We start from the raw sequence: 24,936 nt of genomic DNA, 5'->3' as shown, positions 1-24,936 counted from the left end.
ACCAACTAGTGTCACAGAACTCAAGTTGCTCGGTGAAGATGGTGCGCTGATTGCTGTAACATCTTAAATTCCAAATTTCTTTCACATATCAACAGCATTTTATAAATTTATCAAATAAGAAATGGAATATATATATATATATATACGTTAAAAAGTTACATTTTATGCTTGGAAATGTTTATAATTGAGTTATTTTTAATTATACGTTTATATACATACAATTCCCTACTTCATACGATTCACCTATCACTAAGAATCATCCACAGATTTCTTACATAAACCATGTTGATATCAGCTGATGGTACCGTTTTGCAGACGGAGAAATTCAGGAGCTGATAAAGGAGAGCGCAGCAGTGCGTGAGAACGCGTACTCGCCATACAGTAAGTTCAAGGTCGGCGCCGCGGTACGATGCGTCGATGGTAGCATCTCACGGGGTTGTAACGTGGAGAATGCGTCTTATCCGGCGGGCGTATGCGCCGAGGTCACGGCAATCGCGCGGGCTGTGTCGGAGGGGAAGCGAAAGTTCACAGCGTTGGCCGTGGTCGCCGATCAGGAAAATACTTCGTTTACCACGCCATGCGGAGTGTGCAGGCAATTCATGTCCGAGTTTGGTGAAAACATGCCCATTTACTTGACGAGATCCGATATGAAGAAAGTTTTACGGACTAAGGTGAACGAACTGTTGCCGTTGTCGCCCTTCCGCACAAATGATACGGAGACTTCATAATTTATCCTCGTTGTTGAAGGCGATGTTCAAACAACACAGAGGCTACAACGGAAGGTGTTGAATTTTTCTATGTATGTATTTATCCAGAGTATTTATTCAGAACCGAACATTTGTAAATCTTGTTACATACATATGATTCGGCATATCAACATAAGACTTTATTTCAATGAAATTAAAATCGACGATGCACAAGTATTATTTACAATGACGTGATATATGTATATGAATAATGAAGTAGCTATTGTGCAAAGTGACCACGTTAATAGATTATGTGTACACACGTACACACACGCGCGCGCGCGCGCACACACACACACACACACACACACACACACACACACACACGTGAGACGAACTATCATAAAATCTTGAACATGATTAATAATTTCATAAAAGTTATAAATGCAAAAGCAGACGATTGCACACTTACGAGGATTCATCTTTAATGAGTAAAGTCCATCCTCATCATTTACCAAAACGGACACCTGTAATAGCATACAACAATGAGATCGTTATTTTTTAATATAATTTATATACAATCGTTTCTTGCAATATCAAAATAAATACTAAATAAATTGTTGATATCTACATATATAATATGAAAAAATATATAGATTGTAAGTGATAAAAATAAATAGTAATGTGCCCGAAATTTTCTAGTTATAAATTACGTACCATCCAATATAACATTGGCAAAGATTTTCATTATTCGTAGCTTGCTGGATCAACAGATCGACTTGTTGTCGCACACTGAGAGTTTCTTCATGCGAAAAGTCACGCCCTGTTAATTTATCTCTGACTCTCGTTATGATCGTCAAGGCTTTCTTGTTCAACGCTTCTGGTTGATTATTATCAGCTGTAATTATTGCAAAAGTGCAGATTGTAGATGTCACGATAATAAAATTAAGTGATTTTTTATATAAATTATTTTTTGTTGATTTTAAATTTTTTAAATTTTTTATTACGATTTTGATCAATTTTTATTAATGTTTTTATATATAACACACAGCGCGCGCGTGTGTAATAAAACTATATATAAAAACAATTAATTTATAAGCAAGATGACGATCAAGTTGAAATAACTTAAAAATTACCTCCATTTTCAATGCTACACGGAACACCTTTCTTTGGTAATGTGGCGGTAAGAGAATCGAGCATATCGCCGTGTTCCTGACTGCTGCTGGCACTCATGCCTTGAGTGTCCGATCGTTTGCCCTTGGGCACGGTATTGTCCATCAATCTCCAATTCAGGAGAGGGTCATAAACAAATGCCTCTAGAACCGCCATTAGACTATCCTTGTTTCGATGTAGCACGGACATCACGGACTCGCAAGTCCTTCTATACGTTCCCTCTATTCCGGTCACTTCCATCGCATTGATCAACATTCGCGTCAAACGGAACGGTATCTTCTCTGGGAACTTTTCGCGTGTCATCGCTACCTCGAAGCAATCTCCGAAGTCGATGTGCAATATCTTACCACTGAGACGGTCGAGCATCAAGTTAGACGGATGACGATCACCAAGACCGAGTATGTATCCCACCATAGACATCACAGCTAGAGAGCGCGTATAGTTCGTTCTACGATCAAACCATACTTCGCTCGACGGTGACTTCAGCCACAAAAGTCGCGCTAGGTCATCGCCGTGGGTATGTTCGAGTGCGTGCTCGAATACTTCAACTTTTTGCATGAGTATGAGATGATCATAGTCAGGTGCCATCTAAAAAAAAAAAAAAAAAAAAAAAAACCTTAAAATATTATAAGGCAACGTACGGCTCCAAGAGCGATCAACTCATAATGGATGGTTCGACCTGATACGAGCCTTTTATATGAGGTGAATAATCCATTTTGGAAATCTACATCGTATTAATTTAAATAAGAAAACAGAAAAGTTACATTCTCATATATCTTACAATGTATACTAGACAAATTTCTTAATATAAAAATTTTAAAGCCTCCTCACTCGTAACATTATCCTGTGCTCGATATTCAATAATATCTTCTTCTTTTCTCTGTAGTCTCTAATAAGCGTATGAAGCGTATCACAATGCGGTACCCAACCGATAAGACCACTGTTTGTGGATAATGGAATCACAGCGTATCTCTAAATATAAAATCATAATATTATTCATATATTTCTTTAACCTTTAATTAATATTAAATAATATTATAAACACGTAAAATGCTGAAAATTCTCTTACTTGAATAGTAAGGTTTCTTCGGAAGGTATCCGGATCATGTAACAAGAGAGTGTTTACTAAACCAAATAACTGCATTACCCTTTCATCTTGTCTCAGATCCTCATGACCTTTCAATAGAAACATATAATCCTTACCGTTACTACCTACAAAATACATAGATATTAAAGCAAATTTCATCAATATTATTAGCATGTTTTTTTATATATAATCGAAATATTCGAATCTAATTTACTTTTAAAAAATAACTGACCTTTAATGCATAACTTTCTTGGTCTCTGTTTGCTAGTTATCACCTGCATAGAGCTATGAATGCTTGCTATTCTCACGATAGGTTGACCAGGGCTATAGCTTCCCGGAACAGCTAATTCCAAATCTCTGCAAATGAGCAATTTCGGACTGACATATTGTAATTCCAAACTGGTCAATTGTGGCAATTGTCGGGATATCCTCCGAAATACATGATAATATAAATCCCAAGCTTGATTCAAATCTCTCACGTTCCGAGATGTTTTATATCTGTTACACCATTCCTGTGCTTCTATTAAATCCCTTCCGTAAGCTTGATTGAAGGACGTCTCTTTTAGAGTTTGCGGCCCTCTTTCTAACATGGCGTGTAAAGGCTCTAAAGTGTCAAACATGCCTCTAACATTCCTCTCCCCAAAATATAATCTACTAGCTTCTTCTAAGCCCTCGTGCCATAGTTCGTGCCATAAAATCGCAACTCTGATGAGCTCATCGCTCGCCATCATGGCCTGCTGGACCAATGTCGGACTGTGCTCACACATGCTCTTCAGGATTTTGTTAGCTGCGGTTTTCCTCGCGTGGCTAGCACTTTTTGAAGCTACTGTCAACGGATAAACCAAAGCCTGAGGATGCGTTTTTCCTATATCTATGAGAAGATGATGTATGCATCGACCGACCAGCGCTCTAGGAGTGTCGATTCTGGCTATGAGTTGTGGAATCACTTGCAGCCAAGTATTTATCTCTATTAATCTTATGCCTTCAACCACAGCGTCATACACCTCTGGCCACTGACCATAATCAAACCAGAGTGTAAGCAGGCGGAGGGTGTCTTGCAGAGAGTTACCATCCGACAAGTTGATGGATCTGAAAAATCCCTCCACAGCTGGGACAGTAAATTGAGATATATATTGTGAGCTGGAGAGATTATTGCGCGCTCCGTTGCCTGCAGCCTCCATAGGAGCAGAATCACTACCTTGCTGATGCTTGTAAAACAAAACGGTCTCGTAATTGGTGTAAGCGAAGGCATGCCAAGCTTTATACCATGTGGGATCATGCTCCGTCGCTGCGGCGTAATAAGATAATACCGCGGGAATAGAATGTTCATTTATACCCTGCAAGGACTCCAGCCACTCGCCGAGCTTAAGGTAACACCTGGCGAGCAATCTTTTTTTGCTTTCATACTGCTTCTCGTCCTCTTGATTAATTATCGCCGCTGTTGTCGGCTGCAAGTAGGTCTGCACAAATCGCTGCAGCTGATTGTAAGCCTCTTCGCGTTTATTCGCAACCCACAAGTGCTTGCAATAAGCGAAGGTTACCTGAGGATGAGTGGTCGGCAGCGGCTGATCTGGAGTCAGGGATGGATCTGTGCCCATCAGCATCACCAACGTTTTGTGACATAGCATCAAACTACCGCTCTTCCGACAGAGACTGGCATATTTAAGCCATGTGTACATGTCGTCGTGCGGTGAGACTACCAGCGTATGTACCTGTATGATCTTCTGCCAGTCTTCTACTATCTTTTGTCCACCCTGAAGCCTCTCCCACCACATGGCCTTGATGGCCGCTCTACGTTCGGGCACCAGCTTAAACTGGATCACTTCTTCTAACTCGGCCAATTTTTGCACTTCCACCATGGCGTTGTATGCCCGTTGATAGCTCTCACCAGCCATGGCAGTTAGTTCAGTGTCTAACAGATCCCTGGCACTATCGATAAACTGATGTGCGACGTTGTACTGTTCATCGTGGATCGCCAGTACCGCTCTGTAAAATGCTCCGTCTTGGGTATCCTTTGGTATCAACGAAACGTATTTCTGCATACTTTCCCATTGACCCAAACCCCACGCTGCAGCTGCCGCCATTCTCGACATTCTTTGCTTGGTATCATCGGTCTGATTCGTCCATTGTTTTGTAGCAACCTCATGCAATTGTCCCCATTCTCCGAGAGCCTCCAGACAACGCATCTCTCCCAAAGTAGACTCCACATCTGCGGAATCACTCTCCAGACGTTCCTGATACAGCTGCAATGCTTTATCCCAGTTGTGAAGCTTCTCGTACCAACGTATTTGGACCTTGAGATCTTGCTGATTGTGATTCATCACATATTCCAACAGACCTTCCGCCGCTTCTTTCTGTTGAAGTTTGTTATTGATGGAAATCAGGGACTCGAACACGCTGCTGTTCCTGCTCTTGTGGAACTCGTCCTCCTTGTAGTGTAATGCCTTGGCATATGCACGACAATGCATTGCCGTATCCCCGAGAATCTTATTGTCTAATGGCAGAGGACCCTTGTCAATGTGTTCCATGAATTCAGCCAAGTTCAGAATGGTTTGCGTCACTTCGGTGGGCAGATCGGGAACCATCAATGCTTGATGCAGAGTCTGTATCAGTTCCATTCGGTAATTCTCGGCAAGTTCGGTCCAGCACGAGACGAAAGCCGCGTTGAACAGATCGCGCGGTAACACAGCGTAGGTTTGCGCCAGCGCCCAGCAAGATCTCAGAGCCGGAGAGGGGGATTCTTTGAGGAGACCGATGGAGAAGCATCGTAGCCATTCGAGCCAATCGTCCTTGGATACCCGTCGCGTCGCTGTCCATGCCTTCTGCAAATTCGAAGCCGATACGTTCAGTTTCTTAATCGTTTCCGAAGGCGTTAAGGAGAACTCGCGATTCTTATTGCGCGAGTGCCGCATTCTCATCAGTAAGAAATCTTCGCCATCTGCCGCGGTCGAATCTGTGAGTATCTTGTCTACTAGAACATCATATCGTGAATTGACTATCTTGTGTTTCGTCATAACTTTCTGGACTAACACGATGAAAATCTGATACTTTTTGCCCAACTGCATTACGACAGCGCAAAGTGTGTCCATGGCTGTGTTCCTTAATTCTGGACATTGGTCCAATGTACGTACCAGAGTGTGAACGATTCGCGACGCGAAATCTGTAAAATCCAACGTATCCGCGAGGAGATCGACCGTTTCGAGAGCAACCTTATTCACGGCTATCGGGCAGTCATTTGCGTAAAACAGTTTAACGATCGGTGGAAGTACGAGGTGCAAGTAATTATCCAGATTGTTCCCGAATGTCTGTAGAGCCAGAAGCAGCTTCACCGTCACTGCGCGATCTTTGCTGCTATCATGCGTTAGTACTCGAAGTATCGGTGGCATCAGTTGTGGCAGATAGATCTTGAATTCCGCGCCTAGGGCCATTGCGATCTGCTCGACTAAAAGAATCAACGTGCTCTGTAACGGGCTATTCACAGTCCAGAATTCCTTAATCAAGATGAATATGTCATCCAAATAGTTGCGTATATGTTGCTTCACGATAGCGATGAGAACAGCCAATTGTTGGAATAGAAATTCTCGGAAATTCATGTCCGCCGTGTGAACGACGTTCAAGAAGCTTGGCATGACCTGAGAGATGTATGGTACGCATTTTATACCAAGACTCTTAAATATGAAGGTCACCGCTTGCACCACCATGGTGTGATGCTGAGACAAGGTCGGCTCGCGAATAATTCGCATAAGCGTCGTAATGGCAATCGCTGGATAAAATTCTTCCAATGTGGATGGTGACATGTTCACTAGCATTTCACTGGTTGTCAAATCCTGAGTGTTCTCCACGTCATTCTTGGTATCTGCCATTGAGGTGAGCGTGTCCAACTGGCAGTCAATTTGTCCGATATTCATCTTGTGTTTATAGGGGTCCAATGCACCCAACTGTCCGAGCACTCTAATGGCCTCTCTTCTGATGATCGGCTGTTGTTCGGTTTTGAGGAAATTAATAAGAACATCCAGCAAGGTCGGATATTGTATGTACGGTTTCACTACGTGACCTGTGCTACCAACTAATTGGCCAAATACCCATAACGCTACTCCTCTTTTCTCAGGCGAACTGGCGTCTACCAACATTTCCAGTAATATCGATGAAAGCTCGGACATCCACTGTTGCATCTCGGCACCGTTGACCTCCGCCAAATCACCAATCGCGCGCAGAACGGCCAGCACAACGCCAGGATTGGGATCGGATTCCTTTAACTTTGGGACAAGAACTTTTAAAATTGGCTCCATATATGGTCGAACGAGTCTCGGCGCAGTCACTACCAGATGATCCAACATTCGAGCGGCTTGTTCCTTGTTTCGACCCATACCTGAATGCTCCAATTCCGTCAGAAATTGGACTAAAGTCTTCCTCAACGATGGCATAACGTAAGCGGGATTTAGTGTGCTGAGTCGGCCAACAGTACGAACTGCTAGTTCTCTTATTTCAAACATCTCGTCGTTCATGGCGATAAATAGCGCAGACAAATTCTCCGCTTGCGCTAACTGAACGTCAAAGGAATCGTCCAATGACGCCAACACCCACAGACGAACGTCGGGATCTGTGTCGGTTATTCCTACTACCAGCAATTTACCCAGAACAGTTGAGACAGTAGTGGTTACCGTAGGACCGGACTGATTCAGTGTTAATCTCAATAACCTAGAGCACGTTTTGACAGCTTCCAATCGGACCTCTGCCTGTTCTGATGTTAAAAAGTGATCCGCGCATCTCTTGACGAACTGCAACAATGGATTATTGTCAAAATTAAAGGTACCTAATGTTTTCAATGCAAGTACCGTCGACGAAACGTCATCCCCTGTAGAACTAGGACTAGTCGCCGTCCATGGTGCACCGGGATGTCTCAAAGGTTTTTGCATTAAAACCTGTGACAGCATTCGCAAGAGACCTTGAGATATATCCACCTGCAGAGACGGAATGCTGTGCGCCAGCTCTCTAAGAGCCGTGGTCAATATTGGGCTTAATCCGGTTTGAAACATGGGCTCCAGCAAGTCCCTTACATCAGAGGCTATGACCTGTTTGACCGCGTGGCTGAGCAGGGTAATGCAAACAAACACCGCTGGCTCTAAGGAAGTACGCTTCTTGCTCGGGGTTTCCTTAGATGGTAGCAAACTTTTGATCATTTCCATGATTTTTGGCAGATATGGATTTATTGCATCTTCCACTGCCACGGCTATAAAGCCGATCGATGTGAAAGCGGCGTAACGATCTTTCTCACGACTGCGTAGGATTAATAAAAGGTATGCCAAAGACTCTTTCAAATGATCCCTTATAAACTTTTCCTTGTTAAATGCGGCGAGTCTTGGCAATAGCATCATGAGGGCATGTTGAATATGTGGATTCCTCGATATTTTTTGATTCATAACGTCATTATAAATATCATCCAATCTATCTTGCATCAAACATCTGCAAACGGTCGACTCATGCGCTGGATACAACGTGTGCTGAGACGCAGTCGCGTTCTGGGTACAATATCCGGCCCATTTGGATCCTATCGTTGTCCTCAAGCATGGCATTAAGGAAAGTATATCATTTTCATTTTGCGTAGAACCATTTAATCTTTCCATTAAAGCCTCATAATTTCTTTCCCACTGGACATTGCTGCATCTTAGTAGTTCGTTCAACACTAATAGCGAACCATGTATCCTGTCATCCCTATTAATGCCCTTCTCTTTCGAATGAACCTCCTCGAATCCGTCGATTACTTCGTCGTAGCACTGTTTGTACCATTGTGACTTGTGCATTTGCTTCACAGTTTCCCTTTGAGCTGTAACTACCAGAGCCGCTCTCAAAGCTTCTACTGCGCCTTCCCGTATAGCTGGCTTAGGATCATGTATAGCGTTGAATATCAACTCGAAAAATGGCGTAACTTGTTGGAAAAAGTATGTTGGCACAGAGACAGCGAGTTCTCTTAGTACGAGTACGGCAGCATGTTTCCTGCCCTCGTGTCTGTCCGTACCAAGCCACTCGAAGGCACGTTTTACCTCAAACTCGACATACTCGGCTGTATAAGTACCAGACACTAGCGCCAACTTCCCAACAGTCTTTGCAGCTAATTGCATAACGCCTACGTCGTTGGAAGGTATCAAATTTCTAAGATAGTTAGCAAATCGTACCGTTCGTGTATTAAAATTACCTACGTCCGCTCCTATAAGGCAAACTATGGCTAATATACCACCTTTCTTTTCATTAATATCAGAGGCGGATACCATTTCGAATATGTGATGATTAAATTCATCCATAAAAGCTATGATCTCCTCCTGTGATGCCTCCCGCAGTTCCCGCTTGACGTATAGACACAGATCGCGTGCTGCCTTGTTGCGGGCCTCCTCATTTCTTGACTTGAGTCGCTGGACAAACTGCTGCATCAGTATACTTGACATTGTTTTAGCATTAGATGTATAAATCAGAGTGTAAAACATAACAGTCTAAATTCCATCCTATGATTTAATGCTCTGAAAAAATCATTTTTATTACTTTGCAACTACGTTTCATTATTTCCTATCACCTATGTAATTACTGAACAATAAAATCGATACATTATTATATTACGTTTGCACCTACTTGGCTATATATGGATTCCTTTTTGCGGCACAGCATTGTTGCTAGCAATACAAATACTTCCATTTATGCGATGAAAAAAACGTCGAGTCCTCATTTATACAAACGTATTTCAATACAAGTACATATATATACGTGATGACATATCCGATCTCCGGTATTCTCCGTCCACAATATCATGTTTCTTACTTATCATCCATTAACGAACAATCAGTTTGTTTGTTGCTTTGTTGCATAACTCGTACGTCGTTCTTGTTACGTCCCGCGACAAAAAATATTAAGAATACAAATATCTCTCCCAAACGCGCGAAAATTATAACCTTACGAGCGAAGATGCATACTGATTGAATTGGCGCTACTGTCGTAAAGTCGTAAAGGTAAGAACTCATGGACGCGTCATTTCATTTGACGCACGCGTCGCGCGCGTCACGTCACTAGGCAAATAACTAAATTATAAGACTTCTAACACTGTCTCATTCGGTTTGACGCGTGTACAGTTTATGGCTTATTTTGAAGAAGCCCATTAAAAAAATTATCCAATCGCATTTCTCTTATGGGTCTTCTACAATAAGCCATTAGTCATAAATCAGAAGACAGAAGCTAAAAATTAACGACAGTGACCGACAGTTTCCACCGAGAGTTTAATCCGGATCAAAATGTAGGAACCAACCAACTACAATCAAGTATTCTCCTGTTACAGTAGAAAGACAGGGGAGAGCTCGACTGTAGTTGATTGGTTTTTACATTTTGATCCGAAATAATCCCTCGGTGGAAACTGGTAGGACTGTGATTGATCAATTTTTAGCTTCTGATTTTTGATTAATGACTAATGTGTTTATTGTAGAAGACCCATTATGAAGACGCACATGTGACTGGATAATTTTTATTATGCATACGTTTAGGGCCACTTTCACCAAGCTCCGATTAATTTAATGGACCTAGTAACTTTGCAAGATTCCAACTGAAGCTGATTATCAGAGAAAAAACCGTGAACTGAAGAGAAATTACTAGGTCCATGTTAATCGGAGCTTGGTGAAAGTGGCTCTTATACGATTATGCAAGTTTGTGTGGATAACCTTTTAATGTTATGTAAGAATCTGTGCTCCCCGTCTTAAGTTTCCGACCGGCACTCGGCAATGGAGTTTTTCCATTCTTACATCGCAACATTACTCTTATTAAAGGGACTAAAATATCGTCCGTACACTACTGCCAGTCCATTTTTAGTTTAGGAACTACGTGCTGCATACATTTTTTGACACTATCGATAAAATCGTATCATCGAAAGTACATGTAGTTCGTGTCTGTACTAAATCCTCAGGATATATAGGCTGTGTTTCAAAATTTACTGCCAGTACTGAAAATGAAATCTATAGTGTACGTGACGTAAACTATAGTTTTTCAGTACTAGGCAATGAATTTTGAAACACAGCCTTAGTACTACTTAGTACACTACAGACATGTAATGTATAGGCGATTTCAATGGTAATAAGAAAAAGGTAATAAGAACAAGCTTCTGTAAGTTAAGTTTCTCTGCTGACAATTAAAATTTAAAAAAATGTAAAAATTTAATAGTATCTAATCGTAAATATTATGATAAGTCCATGGGCATGCATCATACATTTAAAGTAAAAGCATAAAGTATTTTCATTATGCATTTAAATAGAATGGATAAAAAATGTCGGACAATCATAAACCGAGAAGAGAATGGCCAAACTTCAATTAGAGAGTCTTTAGCAGTCTTTAGAGCCGGTTGTTTTACTTTTTGGTAAATTTTACCTGTTAGGTAAATTTGGCAATCCGCCATGTAATTGGGTAATCTTGCTACTTACCCAACAGGTAAAATTTATCAAAAGGTAGAACAATCTTAGACCTTAGTGATTTAGATAAACGCGCGCGTGCGCGTATCGCTACACGTCTTTGATCTTAGGATGCGAGAATAATCGATGATAAAAGAATTACTCGTAAAAATATCTGTCTTATCGCTCTATTTTTATTATACATTAAAGTTTGTTAATCTCTCAATGTTACACGCGAAGATGTGGGATACGTTCGGAATTGATTACCAATCTAAATAAGATTTTACCTAAATAAAACCTAAATAAAAATAAAGGCTATGAATCCGTTGACGAATAATGTATGGACTACTTATATAAAGCACAATTATAATATATTTCACAAATTGTTTAAACATTCATACATAATTATACGAATTTTCGCATATGACGAAAAGGCGATTGAATGAAAAATTAGAAGGATAGAAGTATATTATAAAAACAATGTATTTCAAAGACAAAATAAAAAAATGTTGGGACATCGTAAGAACGACCGTAAATTATAGTACCAAAATTAATGGCATATAATACCGCAAAAATTTACGAATTTAACAATTACGAGGCCTGACTCTTCGCTGACAACTCGAGAGTCTTTTCAAATCTCTCTCGAGTCTTTGAATTTTTCCATCGCGTTCACTGCACAATTTCGGAATGTCGAGGATATATTCTAATTCTTATCGAGGTGTAATAAATAAATCATTTTTTTCTAGCAATATATGTTTGAATAAACTGTAAGCTTGAAGGCGGACAGGTGAAAGGAAGATGCACAGCTGCCGTAACCAGATAGTTACCGTCAGATAATTATCCACATCTTCAGTTTTTCCAAGTTTTTTTTTATCGCCGAGAATTTGAAAAAATAGAAAGAAACTTTTGTAACTAGGAAATGATAAGTCATTGCATTGTCTGCTGCAATCACTGTTTGTATTTTTTTTGTAAATCGCGCTGGGCCAAAGCAAGAGTAATTTTTGAAAATGTAGTGGACAGAGCAACATTCTTTCGTCTATCGATCACATTTTTATCATATTTATATAATGTAATGTACAATATGCAGCTACATTATGATAATCGGTATGTCCAACGCATTCAAAACTGGCAACATTGTGGGTACTTTACCTTTCTCTTTTTTCGCGCGCATGTGTATGTGTGTATATATATGTGTGTGTGTGTGTGTGTGTGTGTGTGTGTGTGTGTTGCGTGTGCGTGCGCGCGCGCGCGCGTTGTGTGTTAAATTTTCTCATCGAAGAGAGGTATCATTTAAATTACTCATTAATCAATGTGTATCGTATGTTTCAAAGTTAGGTACTTTAATATAATTACTTCCAAGTTTTCCACATGTTTGTGGCATCTCTGTGTAAAAAGTGTAACTATATAATGCTAATATAATAATAATAATAATAATAATAATTATAAGTTGCGCAAGGCAATAGTCCGATGTGGCCGTTCGATCGTGTGCCTGCGGCCGCTTCCCGCTCCTCTCTCCCCTTAAAAAAAAAAAAAAAAAATCTACTGACACACAGTCAACTCCCAGGAATAACCTCTTCTACATTTTCCACTCAAATCGCGGAGAGCTTGCGACGTTTGTATCGGTTGTTTCTTTTGTTGCCCATTCGTAGTAGAGGGGGGAGGAGGCGTGCAGCTGTTTTTGTATGATGTTAATAGCAACTGAATGTTGACAAAGTAATTTTCCCAATTAGCGATTGGCATTTTTCAGCTGATTGGAAAGCCAGTCGAGACCTTCGTAAAGTCCGTCTCCACTCGTGGCACACGTTGCCTGGATGTACCAATTGCGATTACGTAGAGAATGTAACCCCAATTTGTCGGTGATCTCTGCTGCATTCATTGCGTTTGGCAGATCCTGAAATGTTACTCATTTAATAGTGTCCTTTGCTTAAATCACTCTTATGCAAATCCAACAAATGACTATTTACTTGTTTGTTAGCGAATATGAGAAGTACTGCATCTCTAAGTTCATCTTCCGCCAGCATTCTCATTAACTCTTCACGCGCTTCACCGATACGTTCCCTATCATTACTATCAACGACGAATATCAATCCCTAAATTAAATATAAAGAAAGATAATGTGATAATGGAAATAAGATATCAATTTAATGGAAAAACATTAACAATTTACAATTAATAAAAAAAAATAAACGTACTTGTGTATTCTGAAAATAATGTCGCCACAAAGGTCTTATTTTGTCTTGGCCGCCTACATCCCATACAGTGAAACTTATATTTTTATACTCGACTGTTTCTACATTGAAACCTAAAAAATACATTTACGTGCGTGTACTATCTTTTACATGTTTATAAACTATTACAGTATTTAAAGCTGCTGAGTAGTCATATTGAACTGTCAGAAGTGACAGAGAAATGACACGTTAATCTTTGCCATATGCCATTTGTAAATAAAGACAATTTGGATAAAACAAAATCATTTAACATTTGTTGAAATGAAAAGAAACTATATTCCTTCCTCCTGACAACTGGTAAATAATTGTAAATAGTATAAGTGAATTTTTTATAACTTTTTATCACTATTTATCGATTGTAAGGAATAGCTTTCATGGCTTTTTTACAATTGTTTTAAAGCAATCTCATAATTTCTTTTTATCCAAATTGCTTTTTTTTACAAATGATACCTAATAAAAATCAACGTATTATTTCTTACTTCCGATATCATGGTACAATATGGCTGTGATGACAACTAGGAAGTTTTTTGTATGAAAATTCTAAAATATACAAAAATGAACTATATTATGGTCGAATAAATTGAGAAATTGTAATTGTTTATAGGAATGAAATGTACAAATATTACTTAATATCTGATAATATATTCTTTAAATTACAGGTGCACATGAAAGAAAAAGACATGTACTTACCTATAGTGGGAATTGTAGTGACAATTTCCCCTAATTTTAATTTGTACAGAATTGTGGTTTTACCCGCTGCATCAAGACCTACCATCAAAATCCTCATTTCTTTTTTGCCAAAAAGACCTTTGAATAACGTTGCAAACATATTCCCCATGATTGGAACTTGTATGTCAGGACCTGAACATATGCACATATATATATATTCACACATATGTATACATATGCATACACACATATATTATAAATTATATATTAACTATAATATACTATAATATATTATAAACTATTTTTGTTGCATTACAATGTAATATATATATGTATATATACATCTCCATTATATTGTAATGCAATAAAAATAGTTTGTAATATATTCTTAGAAAATATATGTATCGAATATGTCAAACTTTTAGATAAATACACACACATATGCTTGATTTTAACATATTGTCTAGAAACACATTGAGTATAGTCAACACAATACTGTAAATGCTTTGAAGTGTTTTTTAATTGTTTAGTTTGTAAAATTCTTTTTTCTAATTGGTCTTCAAAGCATTTGTAGCTAGCCTTTGACTACAGCCATTGTCATTCTAAACAGTAATGATAGATTACAACTCCTGCATTCCCTAATTCCACCTCCAATGACATAGTTTGAAACTATGTATTTATATTACATTTAACACTAAGCAACAAGAAATACAATGGAAAGTATAACATTTCTATAGTTTTCAACTATACAACACAATATATTAAGATGTGATATATAATTTTTAAATGATAGAATTGTAGCATTCATGTAAGAAGAAATTGGCTTGACATGATGAAATATAAATTCAGCAAAATTATGTGATTGTTAAATACGCGCGTAATATGTACAAAAAATATTTATGTATATAAATATCATCTAACATTTACGATTGAAAAACATTCGAATGTGTATAAAGATGTCGATTCTTTTACTTCTTCTATCTTTTATGCATAAAATCAAGTACAGGAGAGTAACAGGAAACATCGTGAGAAACGATAGACGAAAAAACGATTTGTATGTGAATGAAAGAGAAACTCGAAATCGATTGCGGCGACACGAGAAATGTTAAGACACGTTTCTTGAAAAACAGCACTCGTGATCAATCGGAGCATCAAGCTCCAGTCTTCACGGTTGCGGTCGTGCGATCACGACGTGTTCACGCGTATGTACACGATAAGAATTAAGATTCCAAAATTTCACAAACTAACCTGATCGCGTACAAAAGCAATCACGAGAGGATATAACATACATATGTACATCATACATACATACATACATACATACATACATACATACATACATACATACATACATACACACATACAAACATGCAACACACACACACACATACACACATACACACAATGCACGCATCTTCACGCACACACAGGACAATCGACAATGAATCTCGACACGGCGGGAATCGTACATTCGATACCTTTCGTCAAGAGCGGAGGGAGGAGGGGAGAGAGAGAAAAAAGAAAAAGATGATGAAAGAGCACATGCACGAGAGACTCTCTTCACGCTGCTCGCTATCGATTCTCATCCTCAATAAAATCGTTGTGATTATCGGACCAGCATACCCTCGGGGATCACTATTGACTGCCTTGCCGACGATCTCTATGCGGTTTTCGTACTATTTAAGGGTGTTGGTATTATTAAAAATACCAGCAGAGAGTGAAACCGCGCGAGCAAAGTAGAAGATATCGTGCGGTTTGCGAAGCCACTGCGTACACCCGGTGGCCTGTCACCTTCGACCTACTCCCCAGAGAATCGTCAAAGGTTCTCCGCTCAAAGATCCATTACCCAGAAACTTGCTCTTATTATCGAGTTCTTTGGTGACGCCACGTTGCACATATATGCCACTTACGTTACTTACGTTTCAGTAAAAAAGATTATTTTCACGAGAAACGATAAAACATAAAACCAACACTCCCGAAAAGTACCGTATGTCAAAATGGCGGACGTGGAAAGGATCTGCAACTTATGCCACGTATAGGGTCATCGAGCTGCCACGATTGGCTCGATGAGTCACGTGATGATGGAAATTAACAACACGGTACGCGATAATATCGCGAGATGGTGCCTCGTAACCGGTAACGTCGAGTTTAGTACTCCTAGAAGTAATGTGAAGTAATACGAGAGAGTTCTGTATATTTTGTTAACTCATAGGCCCTGCGCACAATGGAGGAAATATTAGTAATTAGGAATAGGAATAAATAATAAGATTTCAACCTAGAAACCAGAAACCGTGTATTCCGGCATGTAATTTTTATATTTGGTATATATATATATAGAGGTTGAAATCTCAATATTTATTCGTATTATTTTTAATATTTGTTGTAAATAATGTGCGCAGGCTCACAGATTATAATTAGACTATAATTAGACTAGAGACTCTTGAGAGTTCGGCGCCAATGTTCTAGAGGGAAATCTGAAGAGAGGCTACCGGCTTCTCTCCTGATTCCTGTTATCGTCGAAATCGCACACTACCATCAGTACATACATCCACTTTCGATTTGAGAACTAGCATTTTTCTTGTCGTTTGACTATAACAGGGGAATACTGGATTATAGTTGATTGATTCTTACATTTTGATCCGGTTTAAATCCTCGGTGAAAACTGGGCCATTGTCGATAAAATATTGTATCGTCCACATAAAGTGGATGTGGTTCATATCTGTACTACATCCACACAATAAAAGCGTGCCAATTATTCATGTGGAAGAATTGATAGCACACTCTTATCAGGGAATCAATCTGTAATTTGAAACGAGATGAAGCATCGTTTGTTCTTGTTTGACATAAAATAATTATGACAAACAAAAAGAATGAAATGATTTCACAAGCGTTGTAAATGTTGAGTAGAACGCAGCTCAGAGAGTCGATTCTCCTATCACAACTCCTATTCACTCTATCAAGCGCGTTAGAATGAGTAAGAGCTATGGTAGGAATATATTATATTACAACATGTTGAGCATGCGACGCGAACAAATACCTTGTATCTTCAAACAAGGTGAAAATTATAAAAGCGAGCAAATTTATTAGGTATTGACCAATGAAATAATCAGTATTCTAATAAATTCAATCACTTTCATAATTTTTATCTCATATCAAGATGCAGAATAGATCCCCTGTGACACCAAGCGTTGACTCGCTGCAATTAAATGGTCTAATAGAATACACCAAATATAGTAGCGAGCATTCATGGGTTCGCTTCGCAATAGTTGAATCTGCTTAATGCGACCAATTATAAATTGCTCCATCTCTCTCATTAAGCGCTACAAAACGGCTCAAACATAGCATTAATGATAAACAGTAATAAATAAGTAAGAAATATGAGAGATAATTACAGATTATTTATAATAGACAAGTTATTCTGCATTACGAATTGTAATGAATAAACCTATTAATTCCGTTTTTGCTCAGTAAGTGGTTCTTACACTGAACACAGCCATATTCCGTTAGATTCTGAAATATAGATCAATCAAATGAAAGACTAAGCGCTCAATGAACGGTTGACGTTCTGAATGCATTTATTGATGTATTTTTAGAGGGCCTGTATTCTGTAACTCGTTGTGAACTCATAACGAGTTGCGTAAGTCCAACCTACAATAGGTATTTTATGTTTTAAACCATAACTCCATCGGATGTATAATAGAATTCTAAGCCTTAAGTCATAAGAAATGGATGAATCATAATCCATTATTCTTCTCGAATTCGACTGTAATTGGTCAATTTCTCATGACTTAAGATCAATTTTGATAAATTTTATCTGTAAGATAAATCTGACAATTCGCGCATGTGATTGGATAATCTTGCTACTTATCCAATAAGTAAAATTTACCAAAAGAACAACTGTCTTTTAAGGCTTGTAAATCCAGGATAGAGTCCTAAATATAACAGAGAAATGCCACCGAGCATATTTAAAGGGATCGTCCAAAGAAAAAATGTGATCTGTGTTTATATCTGTCATTCTGCAAACGGTGTGATTCCTATAATAATAGTGTTTTTACTGATTACAAAGAAATACTGATTCTTTTTGGAGACTGCAGTATACATATCAAGATTTAAAAATGATATTTACCGAAATTAGAATCCTAGAATATTCACGCGACTATCTGTAGAAAAAAATGACAGAACCAATCAGAAATCGTAGCAGAGGTGATGTTTCTCTGTTATATTTAGGACTCTAATCCAGGGTTACTCCGGATTTACAATAAGCGTTTTAAACCGTAAGTCAAATGCGAGGAGAATAATTGGCTGCGTTCAAATTCAACAATTGAGTGAGCGCTGCTGCTATTGGTGTATTCTTTTAAATCATTCAGATTTTAGAATCAAATCACATCAATAGCAGCGAGTACCCACTCAACTGTTGAGTCTGTTGAATGCAGTCAATGACTATAATTCATCCATTTCTTATGGCTTAAGGCTTAAATCCTGTTTGTTAAAATGGGGAGCATAGACTCATGCATAAAGCATAAAAAATTCAAGCAATTATATTTATTCTTTATTTTGGAAAAGAAGGAAACAAAGAACTTTGATTGGTTCAATTTCTTCTTGCATTACGTGTTATACATTATGCAAGAGTCTGTGCTCCTCGCTTGAGAGTGAAATCACATGTACGGGAATCAACACGCGGGACAGAGGATGCGTGATTCGAACAACCAATCGTGGGAAAGATATGGGATAGAAAAATGCGAAAACGCTGTCTCGCATGTTCTCGATTGCTAATGCTTAAAATCCTATTGTAGATCCGGATTTATGGTTAAACGCGAGGAAAATAAAGCGGGGAGCACAGACTCTTGCATAAAACATGAAGCATAAGAAAATCAATCAATCAGTGTCCTTTATTTCATGGAAAAGAAGAAAACGAAGAATTTTGATTGGTTCATCTTCTTATGCCTCATGTGTTATGCATTATGCAAGAGTCTGTGTTCTCCGCTTAATTGATTATGATTCGTTCATTTCTTATGACTTAAAAATCTATTGTGGCTCTGGAGTAATAGCTTCTTGTAGAAAGCCTATTACAGCGCGAAACGTGCTGAAATGTACTTTTTTTTTTATTACGTAATTGGATCAGAGTTGCCAAGTTCGAGAAATTTCCTGTTTTCTTTAAGATTCAATGAAATTTAATGAATTATGATAAGAAATCATAATTTTAATCGAAATCTACTGAAATTTTTAAACTTTTCCAATATTTAAAAAAAAATCAGGAAATTTTATGATTTTTTAAATATGAAAGAAAGTTACAATTGTTATTGAAATTTATAAAATTACATATTTTGATTTGTGCCATTATTTACTAAATATAAAATAAAAAATAATTTTTGGAAATTTTTTCTCAGAAATTTTGTGATTTCTTTCCCTAAATTTTTATAAAATTTTCTATTTTTTTTCTCGGGAAATTTTATTATAAATTCTAAGGAAATTATTCTTTTCGACTTGGCAACCCTGAGTAGCGAGCTACAGAAAGCAACGATCATTATGTATATGTATGAATGCTATAAATTTATTGAATACTTCTAATTATATAATAGCATATTTTCAATTAAAGTAGCATATTTTTAATTATATCTATTATATTATGTCAGTAATCTAGCTATCAACAATAGTCTATAAATGATAATTAAATTAAGATTTAATTCAATTTAATTCAATCGTGGTATAGCTTTTTATATTTCCAGATTAATCCAGTTAAATAACAAATTTCCTAGCATCGCATTTATTTCATGACAACCTGAAATACAAAAAAGTACATAAAGTATTGTGTTATTATTTCGTGCAGTACTTACAGATCCACCGTATAGCGTTGCCGATTTTCTGCATTCACATGAAACTAAAGTAACTTGAATCTTGCATTCTGTGTGACATGTAACAGGACAATCTCTACATTTCAGTGCTATCTTTCCAAACCTGATTCTAACATCAAACAGAAGGAAAATGAGATATATAACTTAATGGTCTAAATCTTTAATTGTATCTTCATTATACAACTGTCGCTAATCATCTTCCTAGATATTACCTCTTACCACATGGAGTACATGTTTCCGGTTTAATAACTATCTTTGATATAAAGCTGTGATTAGCAAAAGACGATTCGATCTTGGATAATTTAGAATCAATATTTTCTTTGTTAGATGCAATTTGGGTTGTAACAGGTACAGAACGTGCACTATCTTTTGTCTTAATATTTGCTGTTATTCCATCTGGCGAATTAAATTCTACAATTTTATTTAATGTGCCACACTGTTTATTCATAGAATATTCACCACTAGGTTTATACTCTTTCCACTTTTTTTCTCTCTGAACCTTTATGATAATATCGGTATCCAAATCATCTTCTGACTTGGATAAACAATTTAAATCACTTAATATCGAACCTGTAGAATCCGTTTCCGCTATTGTAGTCAGACTAAAAATCATGGAATTTTTGTGTAAATAGAATATATATTATATAATATTTTATGTTAATTCTATACCTACTGTCTATCACTCCATTTGTCTTGGACAGTTAAATTATTACTTGTATATTCTATTTCGGATTTGTTCAGAAATTCTAGTTTCTTTCTTATATCTTCGTTCAAGTTTACTTCTTTGTCATGAAATAATATCTTTTTAACCGTATTGATTTGGCTTTCCTTTGAAACACAAATATACTTGCTTTAAAACTAAATGATAAATATTTTATAATTTAATAATATATATATCTTTAAAACAATTTTTTATATGTATAAGAAAGTTTAGGAAATTAATGCTAGAAGAAGTTTTACCAACAAGTTTTTATAATGCTCGATTGTTCGACGTTTACGTTTTTCCTCCTCTAAATTTCTTCTAGCATGACATAATTTCTGATGAAGATTTGCAGTTTCTTTGCGTATTCGATCTAAATCTAAACAAAGTTGTTGATACTCTTCCAAAGGTAGACATTTTGTTTGTGGCATATTGGTCAAAACTGTATTAAAAAAATAAAATGAGTATCGTATTAATTTATCACGAGTGTCTATACATAAAAGAAAAATTAATTTATTACAATATGTATTATCTGGATAACTTCAATTAATTTATTGTTGTTAATTATACGCTACAGATAATCATAAATTTAAGACATTTATTTTTTTATTTTTAAATAATCATCTCAGGCAAACCCTAATATAAGTGATGTATCATGCATGAGTATAGTTATTTTCTCATTCAACAAATAAGTATAATATATAAGTAACAATTATAATGTTGAATAGGAAAATATAATATTGATATCATAATACCAGCTGTTAATTGATATTTACTAGGATAGTAAATATGACAATAATTAAATATGTGAAAAGCGCACAAGTGATTTTGTATATACAAACCTCCATTTACTTACACACAGGATGTTGTCATGTCCCATAAATGTCAAAAATTGATAGATTTTTGTTTCCTAATTACACTCTAAACTTGCCACAAAATAAATAGCTGCGTAGCAAATGAGAACTGTTATGAAAATAAAAGAAATTTTTATGCGAGAGTTTTATGAACCGTTATGTTTTGTAATCAATTAGCCTTCAAATTCTTCATTTTTACCAAATGGTTAAATAGAAACTTCCTAGTTAATAAAATATATTCCTATATATGTTCAAGAGAAATTTTGAACAATAATTCAGAAGATATTCAAAATTTATCTGGATCTGAAAATATCTATCTAAATTATAAATATTGCATCGACAATTACCCTATATTAGACGTTCAACTAACTGCTGAAGAACCAAGATTCGTATGAAGATAAATAAGAAAAATAGAAAAATAGAAAGAGAGAGATGACATTATTACAAGTGCATTGTTTGCCCTTTAAACATAAACTTGAAATATGTGATGAATTAATAGAAGACTTGAGAAAAGCGATAACTAATGATAAATACTTGGAACAATCTGAAATTGAGGTATTTTAATAACATTTTCGTAAATTATTTCACCGCTTTACACAAAATCAAATATTTTCTATCTGTATTTAAAAAAAACGAAAATTATAGGAAAAGATTGATGCTCTATGTAAATGGTTATGTACAACACCTAAGAAGAGCTTTTATAGACTAGATCGTTTTACGGATTATTATACGAACGATCTGGATAATTTATATAAAGCATTAAAGCAAGTACGTCAAATAAATCAATTTTTTTTTGTAATACATAATTATGATATTTAATAATTTTGATGCTACTCTTGCTACAATAAGAAATAATTATGACATATAGTTGTTTTTCAGTTATAAATTATAGTATAAAAAAACTTACACTTAATTAATTAAATTCTCGTATATTCCAAGATATTATATAATCTTGACATATCTGAGATACATTGTTATTCCTTAAACCTTCGTAATTCTAAAACAAAAAAAAATGTGATTTGTCTTTTGACCTGGATATATTCTGTATAGTATATTCTAGATATCATTTCTAGATACGTACTTTTTTTTTACAAGAAAATTTTACATATGATACCTATTTATATATTATGTTAGGATGGCAAACCGGATCCATCTATTCACTTCTTACCAGATCTTCCAAATGGAATAATTGCAGTCGACAGTTGGGATTTTTCGGTATCTCTTGATTTAAAGATATATCCAGATGAAATTATTGTTGATGCTATATGTGGTGCGGCTGTGCTAAGAGGTTCTCATGTTTATGCTCCTGGCGTTATTGGAATGCCAAATGGTAGAGTCTGTGTACATAGAATTCTTTCTGTAATTAAAAGTATTCATAAAAGAATCTTGTAATTAAATTTATTTAATTATAGGTTTAAGCATTAATACTAAAATTAGTGTATTCGCTGATGTTACTGGTCAATGTAAGAAAGGTTTAATTAAACCATATGCAAATAGTAATAAGATATATTTAGGTAACGGCATTCTTCGACAAACAAGGAAAGAATTATTTTGCAAAGCAGCTAAAAATCCATGGTATAGAGTTCCAAATATTAATTATGTTAGAATAGATTAATTATGTTAGAATAGATGGTTTATAAAGAACTATCATTTTTGTAGATACATTGTACACATTTAAATGTTAAAATTTTACACGCATAATGATAACTTTATTCCCGTTATTAAATCTTTTCTATTTTCTACTAAATTGTTTTACTAAATTTCCAGTGGTATTGCAATAATTATGACTGATGTAATCTCACGAGTTCCACAATTGAATGTAAATAATGAATCTTTGAGACCACATGCATTATTACAAAATTTGCCCTCTATTATGTGTAGCCTAGTTTTAAATCCTCAACCAGGTGAAACAATTCTGGACATGTGTGCTGCACCTGGTAACAAAACTACACATATCTCCTTGCTTATGAAAGGACAGGTAAATGTTTAAAGAAAAAAAGAATTTCTTTGTTACACAGCACATATAACATATATTATTCTTTCGAATTATTGTGTATACTTTATCTTCTTATTTAAATTCGCACAAGCACGAAACTATAATAATTAGAAAAAAAAGTAGATATGCAGTGTATTCACTGAATTTAATTATCATCTTTGATATAATTTCCAGGGTACAATAATAGCTCTGGAGAAAAATTCAGGTAAAGTGAAACGATTTAAGGAAAAGTGTAATGATAAAAATATAAAAATATTTTGTTATGATGCTACAAAAGCTGTCATCAAACGAGAACATAATTTCATCCATACTGACGGACCTCCATTCGAAGAAAATTATTTCGATCGTATTCTCTTAGATACTCCATGCAGTGCGTTAGGTCAAAGACCGCAATTATACAATACGATCACGCCGATGCAACTTCATTCTTACATTCCTTTGCAGCGAAATCTCTTTTCTACCGTAAGTACACAAATTAAATTATTTGTCATATAAACATGTATCTGTAATCTATTAATTATATATACACGTAGATTAAACTTTAAAAAAGATAAATATTATTATATAGGCCGTACGTCTTTTGAAACCAAAAGGGACATTGGTGTATAGTACATGCACTATCACAATAGCAGAGAATGAAGGAATTATCGCTTGGGCATTGAAACAATTTCCAAAATTGCAATTACAATCTGTTAAAGATCGAATAAAAACAGACAAATATGGCACTCGAGGATACATTATAAATGGTTTAACGAATGAGAATGCGAAAAAAGTATGCAGATTTGGTCCCGAAAGTGACTCTATTGGATTTTTTATTGCATGTTTGAAAAAATGTTCCTAAAATGATGAAATTGATTGAAGCTGTATTACACAATACTTTAATAAAAAGAGAGAGAATTTCTTAGACTTAATAAATTTGTAATATTCTTAGCTAAAATTAGAAACATTTATTGTCGTCTTCTTTATGACATAAGTAAAGAAGAAGATTCTAAGAGTGAAAGGGACTGAGAAAGTTTGGAAGAAGTTTAAAAAAGTGAACATGTCAAAAAAAAAGAGAAAATGCCTATTTCAAAGACTTCTTCTCATAAAAAGAATTTTTTTGTTTCTAAAAATAGAATTTCTGCAACCTACGTTATGATCGTATTCCGATATACTTACACTGTATTGGAAATCTATAATATACGTCAAAAACGTGTGAAGTATAGACTTTCAGTCTTAGTAGTAGTATTTCGAAACATGATCATTGCTTCTTATCATTGTGTTTATAATAGTGCGTG

General features: G+C 36.2%; 5 protein-coding genes across 13 annotated transcripts in view; 2 read left to right on the top strand and 3 right to left on the bottom strand.

Moving 5' to 3' along the window:
- Positions 1 to 736, top strand: part of LOC108692784 — a 3,912-nt gene extending 3,176 nt beyond the window's left edge. The window contains exon 2 of the mRNA XM_018201226.1: positions 316 to 736. Coding sequence (XP_018056715.1) covers positions 316 to 728 — 413 coding nt within the window. The 3' untranslated portion in view covers positions 729 to 736. The remainder of the gene's footprint in view (positions 1 to 315) is intronic.
- On the bottom strand, positions 691 to 9,908 carry LOC108692782 (serine/threonine-protein kinase mTOR). Its single transcript, XM_018201224.1, has 8 exons — positions 9,568 to 9,908; positions 3,179 to 9,458; positions 2,929 to 3,071; positions 2,691 to 2,831; positions 1,823 to 2,447; positions 1,404 to 1,584; positions 1,159 to 1,213; positions 691 to 770 (listed from the first exon to the last, which is right to left on the bottom strand). Exons 2-7 carry the CDS (start codon positions 9,423 to 9,425, stop codon positions 1,198 to 1,200), a joined length of 7,353 nt encoding a protein of 2,450 aa, XP_018056713.1. The 5' UTR covers positions 9,426 to 9,458; positions 9,568 to 9,908; the 3' UTR covers positions 691 to 770; positions 1,159 to 1,197.
- Positions 9,909 to 11,712: 1,804 nt separating this feature from the next.
- On the bottom strand, positions 11,713 to 16,273 carry LOC108692799 (ADP-ribosylation factor 1). 2 transcript variants are annotated; one of them, XM_018201274.1, is made up of 5 exons: positions 16,177 to 16,273; positions 14,279 to 14,449; positions 13,553 to 13,662; positions 13,325 to 13,450; positions 11,713 to 13,251 (listed from the first exon to the last, which is right to left on the bottom strand). In XM_018201274.1, the coding sequence occupies exons 2-5, from the start codon at positions 14,424 to 14,426 to the stop codon at positions 13,087 to 13,089; spliced, it is 549 nt and encodes a 182-aa protein (XP_018056763.1). In that variant the 5' UTR covers positions 14,427 to 14,449; positions 16,177 to 16,273; the 3' UTR covers positions 11,713 to 13,086. The 2 variants fall into 2 exon arrangements, with proteins under 2 accessions (XP_018056763.1, XP_018056764.1); XM_018201275.1 differs by lacking the exon at positions 16,177 to 16,273 and adding an exon at positions 15,881 to 16,170 and having other exon boundaries at positions 13,087 to 13,251.
- Positions 16,274 to 19,790: 3,517 nt separating this feature from the next.
- Positions 19,791 to 21,799, bottom strand: LOC108692798 (rac GTPase-activating protein 1-like). 4 transcript variants are annotated; one of them, XM_018201272.1, is made up of 6 exons: positions 21,652 to 21,799; positions 21,070 to 21,251; positions 20,783 to 20,937; positions 20,322 to 20,711; positions 20,092 to 20,218; positions 19,791 to 20,036 (listed from the first exon to the last, which is right to left on the bottom strand). In XM_018201272.1, exons 2-6 carry the CDS (start codon positions 21,238 to 21,240, stop codon positions 20,022 to 20,024), a joined length of 858 nt encoding a protein of 285 aa, XP_018056761.1. In that variant the 5' UTR covers positions 21,241 to 21,251; positions 21,652 to 21,799; the 3' UTR covers positions 19,791 to 20,021. The 4 variants fall into 4 exon arrangements, with proteins under 4 accessions (XP_018056761.1, XP_018056759.1, XP_018056760.1 ...); XM_018201270.1 differs by having other exon boundaries at positions 19,791 to 20,218; XM_018201271.1 differs by having other exon boundaries at positions 19,791 to 20,218; positions 21,666 to 21,799.
- Positions 20,096 to 24,555, top strand: LOC108692797 (putative methyltransferase NSUN6). Of its 5 annotated transcripts, none has more exons than XM_018201265.1 (8): positions 20,096 to 20,140; positions 22,021 to 22,218; positions 22,309 to 22,431; positions 22,798 to 22,993; positions 23,076 to 23,238; positions 23,431 to 23,641; positions 23,834 to 24,121; positions 24,228 to 24,555. In XM_018201265.1, exons 2-8 carry the CDS (start codon positions 22,096 to 22,098, stop codon positions 24,498 to 24,500), a joined length of 1,377 nt encoding a protein of 458 aa, XP_018056754.1. In that variant the 5' UTR covers positions 20,096 to 20,140; positions 22,021 to 22,095; the 3' UTR covers positions 24,501 to 24,555. The 5 variants fall into 5 exon arrangements, with proteins under 5 accessions (XP_018056754.1, XP_018056756.1, XP_018056758.1 ...); XM_018201267.1 differs by lacking the exon at positions 20,096 to 20,140 and adding an exon at positions 20,439 to 20,457; XM_018201269.1 differs by lacking the exon at positions 20,096 to 20,140 and having other exon boundaries at positions 21,974 to 22,218; positions 23,834 to 23,864; positions 24,018 to 24,121.
- Positions 24,556 to 24,936: the final 381 nt, after the last annotated feature.

Source organism: Atta colombica, unplaced genomic scaffold (genome assembly GCF_001594045.1).
Source record: "Atta colombica isolate Treedump-2 unplaced genomic scaffold, Acol1.0 scaffold82, whole genome shotgun sequence".
NCBI lineage: Eukaryota > Metazoa > Arthropoda > Insecta > Hymenoptera > Formicidae > Atta > Atta colombica.
The sequence above is the reverse complement of the archived record's forward strand: the minus strand, read 5'-3'. Positions and strand labels throughout refer to the sequence as shown.